Raw genomic sequence first — 27,572 nt, forward strand, 5'->3', positions numbered from 1 at the left:
TGGTTGAAAAATTAGTTTTAATTTCTCCAACCTAAGTGTATGTAAACGTCCGACTTCAACTGTACCACAAACCCCCGGAGGTGCCTTTCTGCTGTTATAAACTGGTTACGAACGTAACTAGAACAGTTTAAAAATAAAAATAATGTTTTGTCATACCCATGGTATACGGTCTGATATACCATGGGTTTCAGCCAACGGTACATCAACTATATATTCTTTTGGTGCTGACCAAAAGTAAACTGTGTGGGTGTGTGTGAGAGATGGCTGTGTGTTTGGTCCATTTTAATGGCGCTAATGTTTTTTATTCCAGGTTGGGAGTATGACGCAGGCAGTGCAGACGAATGGGGTGCAACCCCTCAGTAAGACATGGGAACTCAGTCTGTATGAGCTACAGAGGACTCCACAGGTAGGGGAGCACATTTACTGTAACACCTCTCTGTCTCTGAGCTACAGAGGACTCCATAGGTAGGGGAGCACATTTACTGTAACACCTCTCTGTCTCTGAGCTACAGAGGACTCCACAGGTAGGGGAGCACATTTACTGTAACACCTCTCTTGTCTCTGAGCTACAGAGGACTCCACAGGTAGGGGAGCACATTTACTGTAACACCTCTCTGTCTCTGAGCTACAGAGGACTCCACGGGTAGGGGAGCACATTTACTGTAACACCTCTCTGTCTCTGAACTACAGAGGACTCCACAGGTAGGGGAGCACATTTACTGTAACACCTCTCTTGTCTCTGAGCTACAGAGGACTCCATAGGTAGGGTTGCTTTTAACTTTTAGTTTTAAAGTTTTATTACGTAGATTTGAGTGTTTCACAGATCAGGGTTACCACCACTAGCTGCGTTAGACTTAGCCCTAGTTCAAACACCGCTCTGATGCGTCACTTTCTCTTTAGCTAAGAGTGGAGACAGAGCCGTCTGACACCGTAGAGCCGTCTGACACCGTAGAGCCTCCTAGGACTTTTGACGATAGTTTGGCAGCTCTTTTCTGAGTGCTATGGCTGAAACACGCCTCTGTTTCACGCAGCGCGCTGTTGGGAGAAATGGTTATGCATGTTAATTGCAGGCAAATAAAGGTTGCTTCGCTACCACATCCACAATGGAAGCACAGTAATGGCCTTGGATTGGCAGGTGTTGGACTTCTGTGATGAGGGGACCAGCTCTATTTAAGCTATAAGGTCTGAGGGGGTGTGGTATATGCTCAATATACCACGTCTAAGGGCTGAGCTATTGCACGACACAACGCGGAGTGCCTGTATACAGCCCTTAGCCACGGTATATTGGTCATATACCACAAATCCCCTGAGGTGCCTTATTGCTATTATAAATTGGTTACCAACGTAGTGTTTTGTCATACACGTGGTATACCGTCTCAAATACCATGGCTTTCAGCCAATCAGCATTCAGGGCTCGAACCATTCAGTTTATAATATACGGTATTGATCACAGCGTAGGCTAGCCGATCAGTTCAGATATTACAGGAAGGCTACTCATTGATTCCTTTGTGAAACAGAGTTCTGAAGATGTTACGTTAACCGAGGCCCATTAATAAATGCATCATATTCACTGTTTCCAATATGAACTTCTGTGTGAATCGTTTTTTTTGTGTGAAATAAACTCAGGGGTTTCTTTAGGTGGATGATGATGATGAGGCGCTGTATGAATCTAAACATTTTAAAAGAAGAAATTGTAATCCTTCTTTACGAATCTCTCTTCCCTAGTTTCCTTTTTGTTGTGGTGTGAATATTCCTACAGTGCATTCGGAAAGTACCGTATTCAAACCCCTTGACTTTTTCCACATTTTGTTACGTTACAGCCTTATTCTAAAATGGATTAAATGAAACATTTTCCTCATCAATCTACACACAATACCCCAGAATGACAAACAGTTATTTTTTTATTTTTTTACATTTTTGTAGAATAAAAAACAGAAATACCTTATTTACATAAGTATTCAGACCCTTTGCCATGAGACTCGAAACTGAGCTCAGGTGCATCCTGTTTCCATTGATCATCCTTGAGATGTTTCTACAACTTGATTGGAGTCCACCTGTGGTAAATTAAATTGATTGTAAATATATAAGGTCCCACAGTTGACAGTGCATGTCAGAGCAAAAACTAAGCCATGAAGTCGAAGGAATTGTCCGTAGAGCTCCGAGACAGGATTGTGTCAAGACACAGATCTGGGGAAGGGTACGAGAAAATGTCTGCAGCATTGAAGGTCCCCAAGAACACATCATTATTAAATGGGAGTTTAGAACCACCAAGTCTCTTCCTAGAGCTGGCCGCCCGGCCAAACTGAGCAATCAGGGGAGAAGGTCCTTGGTCAGGGAGGTGACCAAGAACCCGTTGGTCACTCTGACAGAGCTCCAGAGTTCCTCTGTGGAGATGAGAGAACCTTCCAGAAGGTCAACCATCTCTGCAGCACTCTACCAGTTATGCCATTATGGTCGAGTGGCCAGACGGAAGCCACTCCTCAGTAAAAGGCACATGACAGCCCACTTGGAGTTTTCCAAAAGGCACCTAAAGACTCTCAGACCATGAGAAACAAGATTCTCTGGTCTGATGAAACCAAGATTGAACTCTTTGGCCTGAATGCCAAGCGTCACGTCTGGAGGAAACCTGGCACCATCCCTACAGTGAAGCACGGTGGTGGCAGCATCATGCTGTGGAGATGTTTTTCAGCGGCAGGGACTGGGAGACTAGTCAGGGTCGAGGGAAAGATGAACGGAGCAAAATACAGAGATCCTTGATGAAAACCTGCTCAGGACCTCAGATTGGGGTGAAGGTTCCCCTTCCAACAGGACAACAACCCTAAGCACACAGCCAAGACAATGCAGGAGTGGCTTCGGGACAAGTCTCTGGATGTCCTTGAGTGGCCCAGCCAGAGCCCGGCCTTGAACCCGATCGAACATCTCTGGAGAGACCTGCAAATAGCTGTGCAGCGACGCTCCCCATCCAACCTGACAGAGCTTGAGAGGATCTACAGAGAAGATTGGGAGAAACTCCCCAAATACAGGTGTGCCAAGCTTGTAGCGTCATACCCAAGAAGACTCGAGGCTGTAATCGCTGCCAAAGGTGCTTCAACAAAGTACTTAGTAAAGGGTCTGAATATTTATGTGATTTTAAATTTTTATACATTAGCAAAAAATTCAAACCTGTTTTTGCTTTGTCAGTATGGGGTGTTGTGTGTAGAATGATGAGGGGGGGAAAAAACAATTAAATACATTTTAGAATAAGGCTGTAAAGTAACAATGTGGAAAAAGTCAAGGGGTCTGAATACTCCTCCTCCTGTACAGGAGGCTATATAGGGTATACAATATATAGGACCAGAGTTGGGCATATGTTTTCATCTGTCCCCCCCGTACAGGAGGCCATCACAGATGGGCTGGAGATCGCGGTGTCTCCCAGGAGCCTCCACAGCGAGCTGATGTGTCCGATCTGTCTGGACATGCTGAAGAACACCATGACAACCAAGGAATGTCTGCACCGCTTCTGTGCCGACTGCATCATCACCGCCCTCAGATCAGGGTATGTTCCCTAACCCTACCCTAAAGTAATCTCGCCTACCCTAACCCAACCGACCCTAAAGTAACCGACCATAACCTACCCTAACGTACCCTAAAGGAACCTACCCTAAACTAACCTAAAGTAACCTACCCTACCCTAAAGTAACCTACCCTAAAGTAACCTTACCCTAAAGTAACCTTACCCTAAAGTAACCTTACCCTAAAGTAACCTACCCTAAAGTAACCCACCCTAAAGTAATCTACCCTAAAGTAACCTACCCTAAAGTAACCCACCCTAAAGTAACCTACCCTACCCTAAAGTAACCCACCCTAAAGTAACCTACCCTACCCTAAAGTAACCTACCCTACCCTAAAGTAACCTAACCTACCCTAAAGTAACCTAACCTACCCTAAAGTACCCCACCATAAAGTAACCTACCCTACCCTAAAGGAACCTACCCTACCCTAAAGTAATCTACCCTAAAGTAACCTAACCTACCCTAAAGTAATCTACCCTAAAGTAACCTACCCTACCGTAAAGTAACCTACCCTACCCTAAAGTAACCTACCCTACCCTAAAGTAACCCAACCTACCCTAAAGTAACCTACCCTACTCTAAACACCCTACCCTAAAGGACCCTACCCTAAAGTAACCTAACCTACCCTAAAGTAATCTACCCTAAAGTAACCTACCCTACACTAAAGTAACCTACCCTAATGTAACCTTCCCTAAAGTAACCGACCCTAAAGTAACCTACCCTACCCTAAAGTAACCTACCCTAAAGTACCCTTCCCTAAAGTAACCCACCCTTCCCTAAAGTAACCTACCCTACCCTAAAGTATTCTACCCAACCCTAAAGTAACCCACCCTACCCTAAAGTAACCTACCCTACCCTAAAGTAACCTACCCTACCCTAAAGTAACCTCCCCTAAAGTAACCTACCCTACCCTAAAGTAACCTACCCTAAAGTAACCTAACCTACCCTAAAGTAACCTACCCTAAAGTAACCCACCCTACCCTAAAGTAACCTACCCTAAAGTATTCTCACTGCCTCTAACTAGTCTTGTGCTGACTGCATCATCATTGCATTGAGATCAGGGTAAAGGTTATGATATTTGGTATGTAGTCTACCTTGTACCCCTAACCATGTTCACATGAAGCTCCTCAGTTTGAGCAAAAAGCACCACGACATGCCGCTGTTGTCACTAATCTATTCGTTTGGTCTCAGACACTGATTACTATGTCTTGTGTTTATTTTGTATTTCTCAAAGTTCTGATTGACTGCAGATAACTTTTGTTACACAGGACATCATCACCACCACCACAGGGTTGATTTCCTGTGTAACAAGGGGGTCAAGCTCTCATTGTAAATAAGAATTCGTTTTTTTTATTGACCTGCCTGGTGAAGGACAACTAAGAAGGGAGGGCTAGCTCGGTCTAACTCTGTCTGTGTTCCCCCTAGCAACAAGGAATGCCCTACGTGCAGGAAGAAGCTGGTGTCTAAGCGGTCCCTGCGGCCGGACCCGAACTTTGACGCCCTCATCAGTAAGATCTACCCCAGCAGAGATGAGTACGAGGCCCACCAGGAGAGGGTTCTGGCCCGCATCTCCAAACACAACAACCAACAGGCCCTGTCCCACAGCATCGAGGAGGGCCTCAAGATACAGGCCATGAACAGGTACTGTACCCTGACCTTTAACCCCTAACCTCTATGGGCTAGGTGGGACGCTAGCGTCCCCCCCCGTGGTGCACTCCATCAACAGCAGGTGCATTTCAAGAGCGGCAAATTTGAATCCAAATAAATGTCAAAATTCAAATTTTTCAAACATACAACTATTTTACACCCTTTGAAAGATAAACATCTCCTTAATCTAACCACGTTTTACGATTTCAAAAAGGTTTTACGGCGAAAGCATAAATTTAGAGTATGTTAGGACAGTACATTTACAAGAGTTGTGTGTAATGTTTTGTCAATTCAAAGACAGGGTAACCAAAACCATAAAACCAGCTAAAATGATGCACTAACCTTTTACAATCTCCATCAGATGACACTCCTAGGACATTATGTTAGACAATGCATGCATTTTTAGTTCTATCAAGTTCATATTTATATCCAAAAACAGCTTTTTACTATGGCATTGATGTTGAGGAAATCGTTTCCCTCCAATAACCGGCAGTCAAGTCAGCGTCACAAATTAAATAATTACAATTAGAAAACATTGGTAAAATATTATATTGTCATTTAAAGAATTATAGATTTACATCTCTTGAACGCAATCAACTTGCCAGATTTAAAAATAACCTTACTGGGAAATCACACTTTGCAATAATCTGAGCACTGCGCCCAGAAACATACGCGTTGCGATACAGACTAGACGTCATGTTGGGGAGATCTAAAATCGAAAATACTATGTAAATAATCCATTACCTTTGATTCTCTTCATCAGATGTCACTTCCAGGTATCACAGGTCCATAACGAATGTAGTTTTGTTCAAAAAAGCTCATCATTTATGTCCAAAAATCTCCGTCTTGTTAGCACATGATCTAAGCCAGCCGGACTTCTCGTCATGAACGAGGGGAAAAAATATATTTACGTTCGTTCAAACATGTCAAACGTTGTATAGCATAAATCATTAGGGCCTTTTTTAACCAGAACATGAATAATATTCAAGGTGGACGAATGCATACTCTTTTATAACGTATTGGAACGAGGGTACCCAACATGAACTCGCGCGCCAGGTGTCTAATGGGACATCATCGTTCCATGGCTCTTGTTCGGTCAGATCTCCCTCCAGAAGACTCAAAACACTTTGTAAAGGCTGGTGACATCTAGTGGAAGCAATAGGAAGTGCCAAAATATTCCTCAGCCCCTGTGTTTTTCAATGGGATAGGTTTAAAGGCAATACAACACATCAGGTATCCACTTCCTGTCAGAAAATGTCTCAGGTTTTTGCCTGCCAAATGAGTTCTGTTATACTCACAGACACCATTCAAACAGTTTTAGAAAATTTAGGGTGTTTTCTATCCATATGTAATAAGTATATGCATATTCTAGTTACTGGGTAGGAGTGGTAACCAGATTAAATCGGGTATGTTTTTTTATCCAGCCGTGTCAATACTGCCCCCTAGCCCTAACAGGTTAACCCCTAACCCCTGTCCCACAGCATCGAGGAGGGCCTCAACATACAGGTACTGTACCCTGACCTTTAACCCCTGTCCCACAGCATCGAGGAGAGCCTCAACATACAGGCCATGAACAGGTACTGTACCCTGACCTTTAACCCATGTCCCACAGCTTCGAAGGCCTCAACAAACAGACCATGAACAGGTACTGTACCCTGACCTTTAACCCCTAACCCCTGTCCCACAGCATCGAGGAGGGCCTCAATATACAGGTACTGTACCCTGACCTTTAACCCCTAACCCCTGTCCCACAGCATCGAGGAGGGCCTCAACATACAGGCCATGAACAGGTATTGTACCCTGACCTTTAACCCCTGTCCCACAGCATCGAGGAGGGCCTACTGTTCCTCACTATTTCCCATGTAGGTGTCTCCTTACCAACAAAAACTTACCCTATGATACAGAATATGTTTCTGGAACTATGATCCAATTGAATGTTACTTTATCAAATGGAATTGAAATCCTCTCTGCTCTTCCCTCCTCACACCACTGGGTGTCGCCACCTCCCTCCAGGCTGCAGCGAGGGAAGAAGCACCAGCTGGAGAACGGGAGCGGGGCGGAGGACAACGGCGACTCCTCCCACTGCAGCAACGCCTCCGTCCACTCCAACCAGGTACAAGGATACCTTCATTCCCGTCTAGGGTTGCAAAATTCTGGTAACCAAATTCCCAGGTTTATCAGAAATCCCAGGTTGGGAAATCCTGGGAATCCGGAATCCTCCAACCAGGACTTCTTGACCCTGGGACTTTTGATTAAAGGAGCTGGGGGGGGGGGGGGTGGGGGGGGCGGCATCACCCTTCACCCCTAATCACATCTATCAAATACCTAAACGGGAATCAGTAAAGTTGAGCTGTGTTAGCACGCCACTGACATAATGTGTAAGGGTAGGGTATATATGTATGTGGCTATACGAGACGTGAATGACACGGGATGGGTAGCGTGCAATGTAATGTACCGTGTTATTATGACGCTATAAATGCATGCATACAAATATACATTTTGTTGAGTAAAGATCAATACCAGCAGGAACGTTACACCAGGAACGTTACACCAGGAACATTACACCAGGAACAATACACCAGGAACGTTACACCAGGAACAATACACCAGGAACGTTACACCAGGAACAATACACCAGGAACGTTACACCAGGAACGTTACACCAGGAACGTTACACCAGGAACGTTACAGCAGGAACAATATCACCATGAACATTACAGCAGGAACAATATCACCAGGAACAATATCACCAGGAACAATATCACCAGGAACAATATCACCAGGAACGTTACACCAGGAACATTACACCAGGAACAATACAGCAGGAACGTTACCAGCAGGAACATTCTCCTGTCTTCTTGCTGTAACATGTTATCCCCTGGGTTGTACTCAGCGAGTCTTTTCCCCCAACAAATGTAAAGCAGGAGGCGGGTCCGAGCATCAAGCGTACCAAGACGTCAGATGACTCTGGTCTGGACATGGACAACGCCACAGAGAACGGAGGAGGAGGTGGAGGAGGAGACATGGCCGTGGACGGAGCCAGCGAGATAGAACTGGTGTTCTGTCCTCATCCTACGCTCATGGACAAGGAGGACACCGAGCAGACCAGGTGGCTTTGTGGGAGGGGTTAACGTGTGGGTGGGAGGGGTTAACGTGTGGGTGGGAGGGGTTAACGTGTGGGTGGGAGGGGTTAACGTGTGGGTGGGAGGGGTTAACGTGTGGGTGGGAGGGGTTAACGTGTGGGTGGGAGGGGTTAACGTGTGGGAGGGAGGGGTTAACGTGTGGGAGGGAAGGAGGGAGGGGTTAACGTGTGGGAGGGAGGGGTTAACGTGTGGGAGGGAAGGAGGGAGGGGTTAGCGTGTGGGAGGGAAGGAGGGAGGGGTTAACGTGGGAGGGAGGGGTTAACGTGTGGGAGGGAAGGAGGGGTTAACGTGTGGGAGGGAAGGAGGGAGGGGTTAACGTGTGTGTGTGTGTGTGTGTGTGTGTGTGTGTGTGTGTGTGTGTGTGTGTGTGTGTGAGAGGATATGTGTGTGTGTGTGTGTTATCTAAGTCACTGGTCCAAGGCCCCTGGCTGAAGACGTTAAGTAACACTTGTGTGTGGTAGTGTTGAGTTTGTTCCCAGGTACATCAAGACGTCAGGTAACGCCACAGTGGACCACCTGTCTAAGTACCTGGCTGTGCGTCTGGCCCTGGAGGAACTAAGGAAGAACGGAGAGGCCAGCCCCGTCAATGTAGACGCTGCCTCAGAGAAACAATACACCATTTATATCCCTACAGCCAACGGACAGTTCACGGTAATAATACAATATGTTACTACAAATACTACTACAATACACCATTTATATCCCTACAGCCAAAGGCCAGTTCACGGTAATAATACAATATATTACTACAAATACTACTACAATACACCATTTATATCCCTACAGCCAACGGCCAGTTCACGGTAATAATACAATATATTACTACAAATACTACCACAATACACCATTTATATCCCTACAGCCAATGGCCAGTTCATGGTAATAATACAATACTACCACTATTACTGCTACTTCCACTACTATTACTACTACTCTTACTACTATCACTATTACTACTACTATTATCACTATTACTACTGCTACTATTACTATCGCTATTATTACTACTATCACTATTACTACTATCACTATTACTACTACTATCACTATTACTACTACTATTACTGATGCTACTACCAGTATTATTACTACTGCTGCTGTTACTACTATTGCTATCACTATTACTACTACTATCACTATTAGTACTACTGTTACTATTACTACTATCACTAGTACTACTATCACTATTACTACTATTACTAATACTAACATATTACTATTTTACACCATTTTAAAGACAAGACTCTCGTTAATCTAACCACACTGTCCGATTTCAAAAAGGCGTTACAACGAAAGCAAAACATTAGATTATGTCAGCAGAGTACCCAGCCAGAAATAATCAGACACCCATTTTTCAAAATAGCATATAATGTCACAAAAACCAAAACCACAGCTAAATGCAGCACTAATCTTTGATGATCTTCATCAGATGACACTCCTAGGACGTTATGTTATACAATACATGCATGTTTTGTTCAATCAAGTTCATATTTTTATCAAAAACCAGCTTTTTACATTAGCATGTGATGTTCAGAACTAGCATTCCCACCGAACACTTCCGGTGAATTTACTAAATTACTCACGATAAACGTTCACAAAAAACATAACAATTATTTTAAGAATTATAGATACAGAACTCCTTTATGCAATCGCTATGTCCGATTTAAAATAGCTTTTCGGTGAAAGCACATTTTGCAATATTCTGAGTAGATAGCCCGGCCATCACAGGCTACCTATTTTGACACCCACCAAGTTTGGTACTCACCAAACTCAGATTTACTATAAGAAAAATTTGATTACCTTTGCTGTTCTTCGTCAGAATGCACTCCCAGGACTTGTACTTCAACAACAAATGTTGGTTTGGTTCCAAATAATCCATAGTTATATCCAAATAGCGGCGTTTTGTTCGTGCGTTCAAGACACTATCACTATTACTGCCACTATTACTATCACTATAGCACTTTTTGGTAACCTTTTGGCAAATTTTGAATATACCCACTATCACTATTAGTACTACTGTTACTATCACTATTACTACTATCACTAGTACTACTATCACTGTTACTATTACTACTATTCTACTAGAGCCTATGGGAGCCTTAGAATGTGTCACATTACAGCAGAGATCCTCTGTTTTGGAAAGAGATGACAAAGACCACTATTGCTACTGCTACTATTACTACTACTATCATTACTACTACTATCACAATTACTATTACTACTACTATCACTGTTCCTACTACTATCACTACTACCACTATTACTATCACTATCACTATTACTGCTATGTAATGTGTCACAGTACAGCAGAGATCCTCTGTTTTGGAAAGAGATGACAAAGACCACTATTGCTACTGCTACTATTACTACTACTATCATTACTACTACTATCACAATTACTATTACTACTACTATCACTGTTCCTACTACTATCACTACTACCACTATTACTATCACTATCACTATTACTGCTACCACTATTACTATCACTATTACTATTACTACCACTATTACTACCACTATTACAACCACTATCACTATTACTCTCACTACCACAATTGCTATCACTATCACTACTATCACTACCACTATTACTACTGCTGTTACTATCACTATTACTACTATCACTATCGCCACTATTACTACCACTATCACTACTATTACCACTATTACTACTATTACTACTATCACTATTACTGCCACAATTATTACTACTACCTCTATTACTACTACCACTATCACTATTACTATCACTATTACTACTATCACTATTACTACCACTATCACTACTACCACTATCACTACTCTCACTACCACTATTACTGTTACTACCACTATTACTACCACTATCACTACTCTCACTTACTACTATTACTACTATCACAACCACTATTACTTCCACTATTACCACTACCACTATCACTATTACTACTATCACTATTACTACCTCTATTACTGCTATTACTACCACTATTACTATCACTACTCTCACTGCCACTATTACTATCACTACCACTATTACTACCACTATCACTATTACTGCTATCACTATTACTTTCACTACCATTATTACTACCACTATTACTACTATCACTATTTATATCACTATTACTACCACTGTTACCACTATCACTATTACTACCACTATTACCACTTTTACTATTACTACTACTATTACTACCACTATTGCTATCACTACTACTACTACTACCACTATTACTACTACCACTACCACTATTAATACTACCACTATCACTACCATTACTACCACTATTACTACTATTACTATCACTATTACTACCACTATTACTATTACTACCACTATTACTATCACTATTACTATCACTATTACTACTATCACTATCACTGCTATTACTACCACTACTACTATCGCTACTATTACTACTATCACTATCGCCACTATCACTACTATTACCAATACTACTACTATTACTGCAACTATTACTACTGTCACTACTATTACTATCACTATTACTACTGCTATCACTACCACTGTAACAACCACTATCACTATTACTCTCACTACCACTATTACCACCACTATTACTTGTATTACTATCACTATTACTACTATTACTACCACTATTACTACCACTATCACTACTATTACTACCACTATCACTACTATTACTACCACTATCACTACTATTACTACCACTATCACTACTATTACTTTACTACTGCTACCAATCACTACCACTGTAACAACCACTATCACCATTACTCTCACTACCACTATTATTACCACTATTACTACTATTACTACCACTATTACTACCACTGTTACTATTACTATCGCTATTACTACCACTATTACTACTGCTATTATTACTATCACTATTACTACTACTATCACTACTATCACAACCACTAGTACTACTATCACAACCACTATTACTACCACTACTACTACTTTTACTACTATCACTATTACTATCACTATTACTACTATTACTACCACTATTACTATTACTACCACTATTACTATCACTATTACTACTATTACTACCGCTATTACTACAATCACTATTACTACCACTACTACTATTACTACCACTATTACTACCACTATTACTATTACTATTACTACTACTATTACTACCACTATTACTACCACTATTACTACTATCACAACCACTATTACTATTACTACTACCACTATTACTACTATCACTATTACTACTATTACTGTTACTACCACTATTACTACCACTATTACTATTACTACCACTACTACTATTACTTCCACTATTACTACTATCACAACCACTATCACTATTACTACTACCACTATTATAGTGTTACTACCACTGTTACTACTACCACTATCACTACTATTACTATCACTATTACTACTGCTATCACTATTACTATCACTATTACTACCACTATTACCACTTACCACTATTACTATTACTACTATCACTACTATTACTACTACCATTACTACTATTATTACTATTACTACGACCACTATTACTATTACTACTATCACTACTATTACTACTACCATTACTACTATTATTACTATTACTACGACCACTATCGCTATTACTATTACTACTACCACTATTACTACTACCACCACCACTATTACTACTACCACTACTACTACCACTATCACTACTATTACTACTACCACTATTACTATCACTGCCATTACTACCACTATCACTACAATTACTGCTATCACTATTACTACTATTACTATTACTATTACTACCACTATTACCACTACCACTATTACTACCACTACTACTACTACCACTATTACTATCACTACCATTACTACCACTATCACTACAATTACTACCACTATCACTACTATTACTACCACTATCACTACTATTACTTTACTACTGCTACCAATCACTACCACTGTAACAACCACTATCACCATTACTCTCACTACCACTATTACCACTATTACTACCACTGTTACTATTACTATCGCTATTACTACCACTACCACTATTACTACTGCTATTATTACTATCACTATTACTACTACTATCACTACTATCACAACCACTAGTACTACTATCACAATTACTATTACTACCACTACTACTATTACTACCACTATTACTACCACTATTACTACTATCACAACCACTATTACTATTACTACTACCACTATTACTACTATCACTATTACTACTTTTACTGTTACTACCACTATTACTACCACTATTACTATTACTACCACTACTACTATTACTTCCACTATTACTACTATCACAACCACTATCACTATTACTACTACCACTATTACTACTACCACCACCACTATTACTACTACCACTACTACTACCACTATCACTACTATTACTACTACCACTATTACTATCACTGCCATTACTACCACTATCACTACAATTACTGCTATCACTATTACTACTATTACTATTACTACCACTATTACCACTACCACTATTACTACCACTACTACTACTACCACTATTACTATCACTACCATTACTACCACTATCACTACAATTACTGCTATCACTATTACTACTATTACTACTACTATTACTATTACTACCACTACCACTATTACTATCACTACTATTACTACTACTGTCACTACCACTATTACTACTACCACTATCACTACTACCACTATTACTACCACTGTTACTATTACTATCGCTATTACTACCACTACCACTATTACTACTGCTATTATTACTATCACTATTACTACTACTATCACTACTATCACAACCACTAGTACTACTATCACAATTACTATTACTACCACTACTACTATTACTACCACTATTACTACCACTATTACTACTATCACAACCACTATTACTATTACTACTACCACTATTACTACTATCACTATTACTACTTTTACTGTTACTACCACTATTACTACCACTATTACTATTACTACCACTACTACTATTACTTCCACTATTACTACTATCACAACCACTATCACTATTACTACTACCACTATTACTACTACCACCACCACTATTACTACTACCACTACTACTACCACTATCACTACTATTACTACTACCACTATTACTATCACTGCCATTACTACCACTATCACTACAATTACTGCTATCACTATTACTACTATTACTATTACTATTACTACCACTATTACCACTACCACTATTACTACCACTACTACTACTACCACTATTACTATCACTACCATTACTACCACTATCACTACAATTACTGCTATCACTATTACTACTATTACTACTACTATTACTATTACTACCACTACCACTATTACTATCACTACTATTACTACTACTGTCACTACCACTATTACTACTACCACTATCACTACTACCACTACTACCACTATTACTATCACTACCATTACTACCACTATCACTACTACTACTATTACTACTACCACTATTACGTCTACCACTATTACTACTATTACTACCGCTATTACTACTATTACTATTACTACTACCACTACCACTATTACTATCACTACTATTACTACTACTGTCACTACCACTATTACTACCACTATTACTATTACTACTACACTTACTATCACTGCCATTACTATCACTATTACTATTACTACTACCACTACCACTATTACTCTCACTACTATTATTACTACCGCTACCACTATTACTACCACTATTACTATCACTATTACTACTACACTATTACTATCACTGCCATTACTATTACTACTACCACTACCACTATTACTCTCACTACTATTATTACTACCGCTACCACTATTACTATCACTATTACTACTACACTATTACTATCACTGCCATTACTATCACTATTACTACCACTATTACTACCACCATTACTACCACTATTACTATCACCATTACTATCACTATCACTACCACTATTACTACTACTACCACTATTACTACTACCACTATTAATATCACTACCATTACTATCACTATTGCTACCACTATTACTATTACTACCACTACCACTATTACTATCACTGTTACTACCACTATTATTACTATTACTACCACTATTACTACTACCACTTTCACTACTATTGCTAGTGAGGGGTCAGGGCGTAAAATAAATAATAAACCCCATTTATGGCAGGAGGGGCCTGTGGGAAATATTTTGTATCCCATGGTTTAACAGACGCTCCTATTCAGAGAGACTTAGACTTAGTGCATCCACCTTAACGTAGATAGGTTGGACAATCACGTCAGAGTAAGTAGGAAAGGGTCAAGTATGTCAATCAGTATTTCCTGGTGACCTATACCCTAGTGTTATCTCCTGTCACTGAGGTGAGCTTGTCTATCTGTAACTTGTGAACTGTGGAAAAACAAATTCCTCCTGAGGATGATGAACATCGACCAACCAATCATCTGTCCTCTAGGTGCTGAACGGGTCGTTTTCTCTGGAGCTTGTCAGTGAGAAGTACTGGAAGGTGAACAAGCCCATGGAGCTGTACTTCGCCCCCACCAAGGAGCACAAGTAGACCAGCTGGAGTACACCTGGGGGGGTAGACCACCTGGAGTACACCTGGGGGGGTAGACCACCTGGAGTTCACCTGGGGGGGTAGACCACCTGGAGTACACCTGGGGGGGGTAGACCACCTGGAGTACACCTGGGGGGGGTAGACCACCTGGAGTACACCTGGGGGGGGTAGACCACCTGGAGTACACCTGGGGGGGTAGACCACCTGGAGTACACCTGGGGGGGTAGACCACCTGGAGTACACCTGGGGGGGTAGACCACCTGGAGTACACCTGGGGGGGTAGACCACCTGGAGTACACTTGGGGGGGTAGACCACCTGGAGTACACCTAGGGCACCCTATTTCCTATGTAGGGCTCTGGCCAAAAGTAGTGCACTATATAGGTAATAGGGTGCCCTTTAGGACACAGCCCTGGATGAGACCTGCCAGGAGAACGAGGTGTCTAATGGACTCTCTCTACATCTCTCTCTCTCTCTCTCTTTACATCTCTCTCTCTCTCTCTCTCTACATTTCTCTCTCTTTTACATCTCTCTCTCTCTCTCTACATCTCTCTCCATTTCTGTCTCTCTCTCTACATCTCTCTCTGTCTGGTGTGAATTTGTTGGTAAGAAGTTAGTATAGGGGGTATGTATAAATGTATCTGATATAGTCACTAGCCAGGCAGAACCTCTTCGTAAGCATTTCTAGAGACGTCACTGCCATTCCAGGGTGGCGTTTAGGAGGGCACTGAATACTGAACGCTGCTGCTAGAAACGCCATAGATTTGTCATGATTCCTTACTCGACATGTCAGATAAGCATGTATGTTCTCTATCTACATCGCTCTCTCCAGGGCTGTCTACCTTCTACCTGCTCCCTGTGTCTAGGTCCTAATACTGAGGTGGTACCTGGGTGTTCTGCTACCTGTGTCTAGGTCCTAATACTGAGGTGGTACCTGGGTGTTCTGCTACCTGTGTCTAGGTCCTAATACTGAGGTGCTACCTGGGTGTTCCAGGGCCTTCTACCTGCTCTGGATAACTGTGGCTGCTTCAGGATGTTGTATGGTCTTTTTGTATCTGGGGGACGGTGAGCTGGGTTGGGGATGGGATGGGAGGCTTTTTCAGATATATGACTAGTGTTTCCGTACAGAAAACTAATGTTTTTGTTGTTTAAAAAAAAAATATATATGTTGAGCAGAGAAGTCATGAAGCTGTTTTCTATAAACCCACGATCCTTGTATTTGTTGACATAGTGTGACTCAAAGGGCACCCTATTTCCCTATGTAGTGCACTACTTTTGACAAGGGCCCATAGGGAATACATTTACATTTACATTACATTTAAGTCATTTAGCAGACGCTCTTATCCAGAGCGACTTACAAAATGGTGCATTCACCTTATGATATCCAGTGGAACAACCACTTTACAATAGTGCATCTAAATCTTTTAAGGGGGGGGGGGTTAGAAGGATTACTTTATCCTATCCTAGGTATTCCTTAAAGAGGTGGGGTTTCAGGTGTCTCCGGAAGATGGTGATTGACTCCGCTGTCCTGGCGTCGTGAGGGAGCTTGTTCCACCATTGGGGTGCCAGAGCAGCGAACAGTTTTGACTGGGCTGAGCGGGAACTGTGCTTCCTCAGAGGTAGGGGGGCCAGCAGGCTAGTGGTGGATGAACGCAGTGCCCTTGTTTGGGTGTAGGGCCTGATCAGAGCCTGAAGGTATGGAGGTGCCGTTCCCTTCACAGCTCCGTAGGCAATCACCATGGTCTTGTAGCGGATGCGAGCTTCAACTGGAAGCCAGTGGAGAGAGCGGAGGAGCGGGGTGACGTGAGAGAACTTGGGAAGGTTGAACACCAGACGGGCTGCGGCGTTCTGGATGAGTTGTAGGGGTTTAATAGCACAGGCAGGGAGCCCAGCCAACAGAGAGTTGCAGTAATCCAGACGGGAGATGACAAGTGCCTGGATTAGGACCTGCGCCGCTTCCTGTGTGAGGCAGGGTTGTACTCTGCGAATGTTGTAGAGCATGAACCTACAGGATCGGGTCACCGCCTTGATGTTAGTGGAGAACGACAGGGTGTTGTCCAGGATCACGCCAAGGTTCTTAGCACTCTGGGAGGAGGACACAAGGGAGTTGTCAACCGTGATGGCGAGATCATGGAACGGGCAGTCCTTCCCCGGGAGGAAGAGCAGCTCCGTCTTGCCGAGGTTCAGCTTGAGCTGGTGATCCGTCATCCACACTGATATGTCTGACAGACATGCAGAGATGCGATTCGCCGCCTGGTTATCAGAAGGGGGAAAGGAGAAGATTAATTGTGTGTCGTCTGCATAGCAATGATAGGAGAGACCATGTGAGGATATGACAGAGCCAAGTGACTTGGTGTATAGCGAGAATAGGAGAGGGCCTAGAACAGAGCCCTGGGGGACACCAGTGGTGAGAGTGCATGGTGCGGAGACAGATTCTCGCCACGCCACCTGGTAGGAGCGACCTGTCAGGTAGGACGCAATCCAAGCGTGGGCCGCGCCGGAGATGCCCAACTCGGAGAGGGTGGAGAGGAGGATCTGATGGTTCACAGTATCAAAGGCAGCAGATAGGTCTAGAAGGATGAGAGCAGAGGAGAGAGAGTTAGCTTTAGCAGTGCGGAGAGCCTCTGTGACACAGAGAAGAGCAGTCTCAGTTGAATGCCCAGTCTTGAAACCTGACTGATTAGGATCAAGAAGGTCATTCTGAGAGAGATAGCAGGAGAGCTGGCCAAGAACGGCACGTTCAAGAGTTTTGGAGAGAAAAGAAAGAAGGGATACTGGTCTGTAGTTGTTGACATCGGAGGGATCGAGTGTAGGTTTTTTCAGAAGGGGTGCAACTCTCGCTCTCTTGAAGACGGAAGGGACGTAGCCAGCGGTCAAGGATGAGTTGATGAGCGAGGTGAGGAAGGGGAGAAGGTCTCCGGAAATGGTCTGGAGAAGAGAGGAGGGGATAGGGTCAAGTGGGCAGGTTGTTGGGCGGCCGGCCGTCACAAGACGCGAGATTTCATCTGGAGAGAGAGGGGAGAAAGAGGTCAAAGCACAGGGTAGGGCAGTGTGAGCAGGACCAGCGGTGTCGTTTGACTTAGCAAACGAGGATCGGATATCGTCAACCTTCTTTTCAAAATGGTTGACGAAGTCATCCGCAGAGAGGGAGGAGGGGGGGGGGAGGGGGAGGAGGATTCAGGAGGGAGGAGAAGGTAACAAAGAGCTTCCTAGGGTTAGAGGCAGATGCTTGGAATTTAGAGTGGTAGAAAGTGGCTTTAGCAGCAGAGACAGAAGAGGAGAATGTAGAGAGGAGTGAGTGAAAGGATGCCAGGAATAGAGTGCACTTTAGGACAGATCCATATTGATGTCACTTCACCTGACTGATCTGGGAGTCATGATAACATATCATTTGGTAAATCATCACAGGACTGTTCCTCTCCTATTCCCTTTAACCAAAATGGCAAAGTAGGGCTTTTGGCATACATAATAATTAGGGTGCTCCAATGACAAAACAAACATCCGGTATGACCCGAGTACATTATGTTAGTAACCTAAAGAGACAGACTTCATCTCATTGTTATCCTTTTTCTAGTCTGGTTGTTTTTTTTTTAATTCTGTTGTCCTAGAAACGCTTGATGTTAACAACACGGTTGGGCTCAATTCCTCTTCACTTCAATCACATCAGGAAGTGGAATAATCTCTAAACCTTCCATCTCCCCTGAAGAGGAGGAATCTCTCCTGTGGCTGTGACTTCTTCAAGGATCCAGTGGTTTTTGAAAACAATGAGCAAGTTTCTATTCCTGATTTTGAGTTTCTATCCACCTCCTCCTGAATTGAATTAGGCTAAAATTGACCCAACCTGTTTCACTGAAACATTTAATTAGTTCAGCGGGCTAACAGTTCAATATAACTGGTTATTCTCTCTGTATATTGTCCAGGACCTTTGTTCATGCCAACATCTCAACCACATTTTGGGAATGAATCATTCATTCAACAGGTCAGACTTCATCAGCTATATGGAAGTAATGTCTGGACATAAACCACCCAGGTCCAGTCATCACCTTCAAGCTTAGTGTGAGATAGAAGAGGGACCCAAATCGTGTTTTCTCTCTCCAAAAAATATTTCAGAACGACGATACCGTGGAAGAAAAATGTGCAATTATTCTTTTTAGAAGCATGTTCAGTTTGACAACATCCTTTGTATAAATATCAGTTATTGTTGTTGAAACTGTAAATATCTGTTTGGAAAATAAACAAAACAATGTGTGTTCAACATGGAACCCAAGCCCCATGATGTCTCAATGCTACAGGGTAAAGTTTCCCCTAGGTACAGATTCATGATCAGCTCAATACTCCAGGGTGAAGTTTCCCCTAGGTACAGATTCATCACAGCTCAATGCTCCAGGGTGAAGTTTCCCCTAGGTACAGATTCATGATCAGCTCAATGCTCCAGGGTAAAGTTTCCCCATGGTACAGATTCATCACAGCTCAATGCTCCAGGGTGAAGTTTCCCCTAGGTACAGATTCATGACAGCTCAATGCTCCAGGGTGAAGTTTCCCCTAGGTACAGATTCATGACAGCTCAATGCTCCAGGGTAAAGTTTCCCCCTAGGTACAGATTCAGCACAGCTCAATGCTCCAGGGTAAAGTTTCCCCTAGGTACAGATTCATGACAGTTCAATACTCCAGGGTAAAGTTTCCCCTAGGTACAGATTCATCATAGCTCAATACTCCAGGGTGAAGTTTCCCCTAGGTACAGATTCATGATCAGCTTCATCTCCCAAAACTGATCCAAGGTAGCATCTAGGAGCAACTTCCCCGTACTCCATATTTTACCACCACCTCTTCAGGGTGTGGTGAAGCATTCAGGGGTGAGTTTCCTGAAAGCTTCATGGGACTTTGGGGCTGTATCTGACAATGTTACTAGCTGTCCTTAGAAACTATAATTTAATACGTATAGAGGGATTTGTAAGAACACATCTTCCATTTTTTTAAATGGAAGAAGTTTGGAACCACTAAGACTCTTAGCCACCCCGCCAAACTGAGCAATCGGAGTAGAAGGGCTTTGGTCAGGGAGGTGACCAAGAACCCGGTGGTCTCTGACAGAGCTTCAGAGTTCCTCTGTTGATATGGGAGAACATTCCGGGAGAACCTTCCAGAAGGACAACAATCTCTGCAGCGCTCCACTAATCAGGCCTTTATGGTAGAGCGGCCAGACGGAAGCCACTCCTCAGTAAAAGGCACCTATAGGACTCTCAGACCGTGAGAAACAAGATTCTCTGGTCTGATGGAACCAAAATTTAACTCTGGCCTGAATGCCAAGCGTCATGTCTGGAGGAAACCTGGCACTATCCCTATGGTGAAACATGGTGTGGTGATGTTTTTCAGCGGCAGGGACTGGGAGACTAGTCAGGATTGAGGGAAAGATAAACAGAGAGATCCTTGATGAAAACCTGCTCCAGAGCGCTCAGGACCTCAGATTGGGGCGAATGTTCACCTTCCAACAGGACAACAGGAGTGGCTTCGGGACAAGTCTCTGAATGTCCTTGAGTGGCTCAGCCAGAGCCTGGACTTGAACCCGATCGAATATCTCTGGATAGACCTGAAAATAGCTGTGCAGCGAAGCTCCCCATCCAACCTGGCAGAGCTTGAGAGGATCTGCAGAGAAGAATGGGGGAAAAACTCCCCAAATACATGTTGCCAAGCTTGTAGTGTCATACCCAAGAAGACTCGAGGCTGTAATCGCTGCCAAAGGTGCTTCAACAAAGTACTGAGTAAAGGGTCTGAATACTTATCTAAATGTAATATTTTTTTCCCTCGATTCCTAGCATCCTCTCCTCGACTCCTTTTCAAAAGGATGAGGTCTGAGGGGAAGGACCTTCCAAGAAGAATCGCACAAAGATGTACTGAGAGAAAGCCACGAGCATCAGAGGAAACGAGGACGGAGGAAGCAAGGATTTGACAGCTTGTAACACTTTCAGACCATCTCTCTGGATAAACCAGAACCAGACCTCTCTTACCCCCACACCACAGTCCTTAACCCCATACCACAGTCCTTAACCCCACACCACAGTCCTTAACCCCACATCACAGTCCTTAACCCCACACCACAGTCCTTAACTCCACACCACAGTCCTTAACCTCACACCACAGTCCTTAACCCCACACCACAGTCCTTAACCCCACACCACAGTCCTTAACCCCACACCACAGTCCTTAACCCCACACCACAGTCCTTAACCCCACACCACAGTCCTTAACCCCACAGAGACACTCCCACACCACAGTCCTTAACCCCACAGAGACAGTCCTTAACCCCACACCACAGTCCTTAACCCCACACCACAGTCCTTAACCCCACACCACAGCCCTTAACCCCACACCACAGTCCTTAACCCCACACCACAGTCCTTAACCCCACACCACAGTCCTTAACCCCACACCACAGTCCTTAACCCCACACCACAGCCCTTAACCCCACACCACAGCCCTTAACCCCACACCACAGTCCTTAACCCCACACCACAGTCCTTAACCCCACAGAGACACTCCCACACCACAGTCCTTAACCCCACACCACAGTCCATAACCCCACACCACAGTCCTTAACCCCACACCACAGTCCTTCACCCCACAGAGACAGTCCCACACCACAGTCCTTAACCCCACAGAGACAGTCCCACACCACAGTCCTTAACCCCACGGTAGTGATGAGCAAAATTCAAATTGGATTCCTACCAAATTATCAAACATCAGACCATATTTACACACCCTAATTGATAAACAAATACATTTTCCATGCTCTGTAGATTTCCAAAAAGCATTTGATGCAATTTGGCATAAAGGCCTTTTACTGAAATGAATTGAAAGTGGTGTGGCAGGAAAAACACATGTCATCAAATCAATGTACACAAATAACAAATGTGCAGGCAAGATGTGAGAGAAACATCCCGTTTTATGTTCCAGAGGGTGAGGAGTAAAACATGGGAACAACTTGAACTCAAGTCTATTTAATATCTTATTAATGAATTGTCCAAAACACTTGAGCAATCAAGCAGCCCCCCAATCTCACTCTTAATGACACAGAAATCAACTTCCTCCTGTAGTCAGATGACCCGGTGCTGCTGTCCCACACAGAACAGGGACGACAGAAACAATGAGATCATCTGCATTAGTTCTGTTAGACCTGGACCCTGACAGTCAATCAATCTAAAAGAATACAAACATAATGATTTTTGTGGAAAAGGCCCAGATGTCAGTGAAACCACATGTCAGTGAAACCACATGTCAGGGAAACCAGACGTCAGGGGAAACCAGACGTCAGGGGAAACCTGACATCAACTGATATCTCAAAGTGCTGTACAGAAACCCAGCCTAAAACCCCAAACAGCAAGCAATGCAGGTGTAGAAGTACGGTGGCTAGGGAAAAACTCCCTAGAAAGGCCAGAACCTAGGAAGAAACCTAGAGAGGAACCAGGCTATGAGGGGTGGCCAGTCCTCTTCTGGCTGTGCCGGGTGGAGATTATAACAGCACATGGCCTAGATGTTCAAATGTTCATAAATGACCAGCACTGTCAAATAATAATAATCATAGTAGTTGTCGAGGGTGCAACAAGTCAGTAACACAAGAGTAAGTGTCAGTTGGCTTTTTCATAGCCGATCTTTGAGAGTATCTCTACCGCTCCTGCTGTCTCTAGAGAGTTGAAAACAGCAGGTCTGGGACAGGTAGCACGTCCGGTGAATAGGTCAGGGTTCCAGCAGGTCTGGGACAACAGGTCTGGGACAACAGGTCTGGGACAGGTAGCACGTCCGGTGAACAGGTCAGGGTTCCATAGCTGCAGGCAGAACAGTTGGAACTGGAGCAGCAGCAAGGCCAGGTGAACTGGGGACAGCAAGGAGTCATCAAGCCAGGTAGTCCTGAGGCATGGTCCTAGGGCTCAGGTCCTCCGAGAGAGAGAAAGAAAGAAAGAAAGAGAAAGAGAGAATTAGAGAGAGCATATTTAAATTCACACAGGACACCGGAAAAGACAAGAGAAATACTCCAGATGTGACAGACTGACCCTAACCCCCCGACACATAAACTACTGCAGCATAAATACTGGAGGCTGAGACAGGAGGGGTCAGGAGACACTGTGGCCCCATCCGATGAAACCCCCGGACAGGGTCAAACAGGTAGGATATAACCCCACCCACTTTGCCAAAGCACAGCCTCCACACCACTAGAGGGATGTCTCCAACCACCAACATACCATCCCGGGACAAGGCAGAGTATAGCCCAAAAAGATCTCTGCCACGGCACAGCCCAAGGGGGGGGCGCCAACCCAGACAGGAAGACCACGTCAGTGACTCAACCCACTCAAGTGACACACCCCTCCCAGGGACGGCATGGAAGAACACCAGTAAGCCAGTGACTCAGCCCCCGTAATAGGGGTAGAGGCAGAGAATCCCAGTGGAAAGAGGGGAAACCGGCCAGGCAGAGACAGCAAGGGCGGTTCGTTGCTCCAGCCTTTCCGTTCACCTTCGCAGCCCTGGGCCAGACTACACTTAATCATAGGACCTACTGAAGAGATAAGTCTTCAGTAAAGACTTAAAGGTTGAGACTGAGTCTGCGTCTCTCACATGGGTAGGCAGACTATTCCATAAAAATGGAGCTCTATAGGAGAAAGCCCTGCCTCCAGCTGTTTGCTTAGAAATTCTAGGAACAATTAGGAGGCCCGCGTCTTGTGACCGTAGCGTACATGTAGGTATGTACGGCAGGACCAAATCGGAAAGATAGGTAGGAGCAAGCCCATGTAATGCTTTGTAGGTTAGCAGTAAAACCTTGAAATCAGCCCTTGCTTTAACAGGAAGCCAGTGTAGGGAGGCTAGCACTGGAGTAATATGATCCAATTTTTTGGTTCTAGTCAGGATTCTAGCAGCCGTATTTAGCACTAACTGAAGTTTATTTAGTGCTTTATCCGGGTAGCCGGAAAGTAGAGCATTGCAGTAGTCCGACCTAGAAGTAACAAAGGCATGGATTAATTTTTCTGCGTCATTTTTGGACAGAAAGTTTCTGATTTTTGCAATGTTACGTAGATGGAAAAAAGCTGTCCTTGAAACAGTCTTGATATGTTCTTCAAAAGAGAGATCAGGCTCCAGAGTAACGCCGAGGTCCTTCACAGTTTTATTTGAGACGACTGTACAACCATCCAGATTAATTGTCAGATTCAACAGAAGATCTCTTTGTTTCTTGGGACCTAGAACAAGCATCTTATAGCAATTGAACATGTAGTCTGTAGTCTTATAACAGTAGAACATATAGTCTGTAGTCGTATAACAGTAGAACATATAGTCTGTAGTCTTATAACAATAGAACATGTAGTCTGTAGTCTGTAGTCTTATAACAATAGAGACATTTGAATTTGAGAGCGAGATACAGAAACCAATTTTGATAAACTCCTATATCTACTGGGGTGAAATACCACAGTGTGACATCACAGCAGCAGGATCTGTTGCCACAAGAAAAGGTCAACCAGTGAAGAACAAACACCATTGTAAATACAACTCATATTTATGTTTATTTCTCTTTTGTACTTAACTATTTGCACATCGTTATAACACTGTACATAGTCATAATATGACATTTTAAATATCTCTATTGCTTTAGAAATTTTTATGAGTGTAACTGTTAGTATTATATTGTTTATTTCACTTTTGTTTTATTTCTCTTTGGCAATGTAAACGTGTTTCCCATGCCAATAAAGCCTATTAGAGAGAGAGAGACGTGTAGAGAGAGTGTCTTCCTGTGGGATTTTAACACTGTAAGTACAAAACCTATGAAGACCAGTACAGCAAGCAACTGACACTCACTGAGGAGTCCAGAAACACAAACAACTTCTGGATAAATTGAAAAAAAAATAATAATAATCTAAACGAGGAATTACCGATACAAATATTGTTGAAACACTACAACACCGTTCAAATTGATGCAAACGCAGGACAACGCCAAATTCAGAAGTTGAATGGATTAGAAAAAGCTATAAAGGACAACAAAATAAAAACATTGGACTCCCCAATTACTGACCAGGAGCTCTATAAGAAACTTCAGGCTCTCAAATTTAAAAAAGCATGCGAACCTGATGGCATCCTAAATGAGATGCTCAAACTCACTAGTGCAAAATTTCAAATTGGCTATATTAAAACTGTTTAATTTGATCCTGAGTGTAGGTTATTTCCCTGACATCTGGAATCAAGGACTCATAACCCTAATCTTTAAGAACGGAGACAAATTTGACCCTAACAATTACAGAGGCATTTGTGTGAACAGTAACCTGGGGAAGGTTTTCTGTAGTATTATAAATGTAAGCGCTCCAAACTTACAAATAAGCACAATGTCTTGAGTAAAAGCCAAATTGGTTTTATGCCAAAACATCGCACGACTGATCATATTTACACCCTACACACCACATCTAATTTGCATACCGCCCCAACAGATCCACAGATTATGAAATCTCTATTGCACTCCACACTGCCCTTTCCCACCTGGACAAAAGGAACATCTATGTGAGAATGCTATTCATTGACTACAGCTCAGCGTTCAACACCATAGTACCCTCCAAGCTCATCACTAAGCTAAGGACCCTGGGACTAAACACCTCCCTCTGCAACTGGATCCTGGCCTTCCTGACGGGCCGCCCCCAGGTGGTGAGGGTAGGTAACAACACATCCGCCTCGCTGATCCTCAACACAGGGGCCCCTTAGGGGTGTGTACTTAGTCCCCTCCTGTACTCCCTGTTCACCCACGACTGCATGGCCAAACAACTCCAACACCATCATTAAGTTTGCAGACAACACAACAGTGGTAGGCCTGACCACCGACAACGACGAGACAGCCTATAGGGAGGAATTCAGAGACCTGGCCGTGTGGTGCCAGGACAACAACCTCTCCCTCAATGTGATCAAGACAAAGGAGATGATTATGGACTACAGGAAAAGGAGGACCGAGCACGCCCCCATTCTCATCGACGGGGCTGCAGTGGGGCAGGTTGAGAGCTCCAAGTTCCTTGGTGTCCACAATACCAACAAACTACACACTAAGACAGTCGTGAAGCGGGCACGACAAAACCTATTCCCCCTCAGGAGACTGAAAATGGGTCCTCTGATACTCAAAAGTCTCTACAGCTGCACCATCGAGAGCATCCTGACTGGTTGCATCACTGCCTGGTATGGCAACTGCTTGGCCTCCAACCGCAAAGCACTACAAAGGGTAGTGCGTACGGCCCAGTACATCACTGGGGCCAAGCTTCCTGCCATCCAGGACCTATATACCAGGCGGTGTCAGATAACCATGTGGATGGTCTCTCCTACAGATAACCATGAGGATGGTCTCTCCTACAGATAACCATGTGGATGGTCTCTCCTACAGATAACCATGTGGATGGTCTCTCCTACAGATAACCATGAGGATGGTCTCTCCTACAGATAACCATGAGGATGGTCTCTCCTACAGATAACCATGTGGATGGTCTCTCCTACAGATAACCATGTGGATGGTCTCTCCTACAGATAACCATGTGGATGGTCTCTCCTACAGGTAACCATGTGGATGGTTTCTCCTACAGATAACCATGTGGATGGTCTCTCTAAGTGCAGGGGTTAGGGGTTAAGGGTTAGGGTTAAGGGTTAAAAGGTTAGGTGTAAGGGTTAGGGTTTAAGGGTTAAGTGCAGGTGTTAGTGGTTAAGGGTTAGGAGTTAAGGGTTTGGGCTTAAGGGTT

At 43.4% G+C, this 27,572-nt stretch overlaps 1 protein-coding gene across 2 annotated transcripts; it reads left to right on the forward strand.

The window, feature by feature from the left end:
- Positions 1–289: 289 nt before the first annotated feature.
- Positions 290–20,099, forward strand: LOC145860362 (E3 ubiquitin-protein ligase RING2). Of its 2 annotated transcripts, none has more exons than XM_082961057.1 (7): positions 290–406; positions 3,375–3,535; positions 4,977–5,192; positions 7,212–7,311; positions 8,120–8,307; positions 8,803–8,992; positions 15,738–20,099. In XM_082961057.1, the coding sequence occupies exons 1-7, from the start codon at positions 320–322 to the stop codon at positions 15,837–15,839; spliced, it is 1,044 nt and encodes a 347-aa protein (XP_082817183.1). In that variant the 5' UTR covers positions 290–319; the 3' UTR covers positions 15,840–20,099. The 2 variants fall into 2 exon arrangements, with proteins under 2 accessions (XP_082817183.1, XP_082817184.1); XM_082961058.1 differs by having other exon boundaries at positions 8,123–8,307.
- Positions 20,100–27,572: the final 7,473 nt, after the last annotated feature.

This window comes from Salmo salar, chromosome 14, assembly GCF_965601325.2.
Source record: "Salmo salar chromosome 14, fSalSal1, whole genome shotgun sequence".
In the NCBI taxonomy this organism is placed as follows: Eukaryota; Metazoa; Chordata; class Actinopteri; order Salmoniformes; family Salmonidae; genus Salmo; species Salmo salar.

Bases quoted from the DNA above. Each gene is read 5' to 3' on its own strand.
- LOC145860362 (XM_082961057.1), top strand. From the start codon at position 320: ATGACGCAGGCAGTGCAGACGAATGGGGTGCAACCCCTCAGTAAGACA. The intron at 7,312-8,119 runs GTACAAGGATAC...ACAAATGTAAAG, and splicing joins CCTCCGTCCACTCCAACCAG to CAGGAGGCGGGTCCGAGCAT. The intron at 8,993-15,737 runs GTAATAATACAA...TCTGTCCTCTAG, and splicing joins CAGCCAACGGACAGTTCACG to GTGCTGAACGGGTCGTTTTC.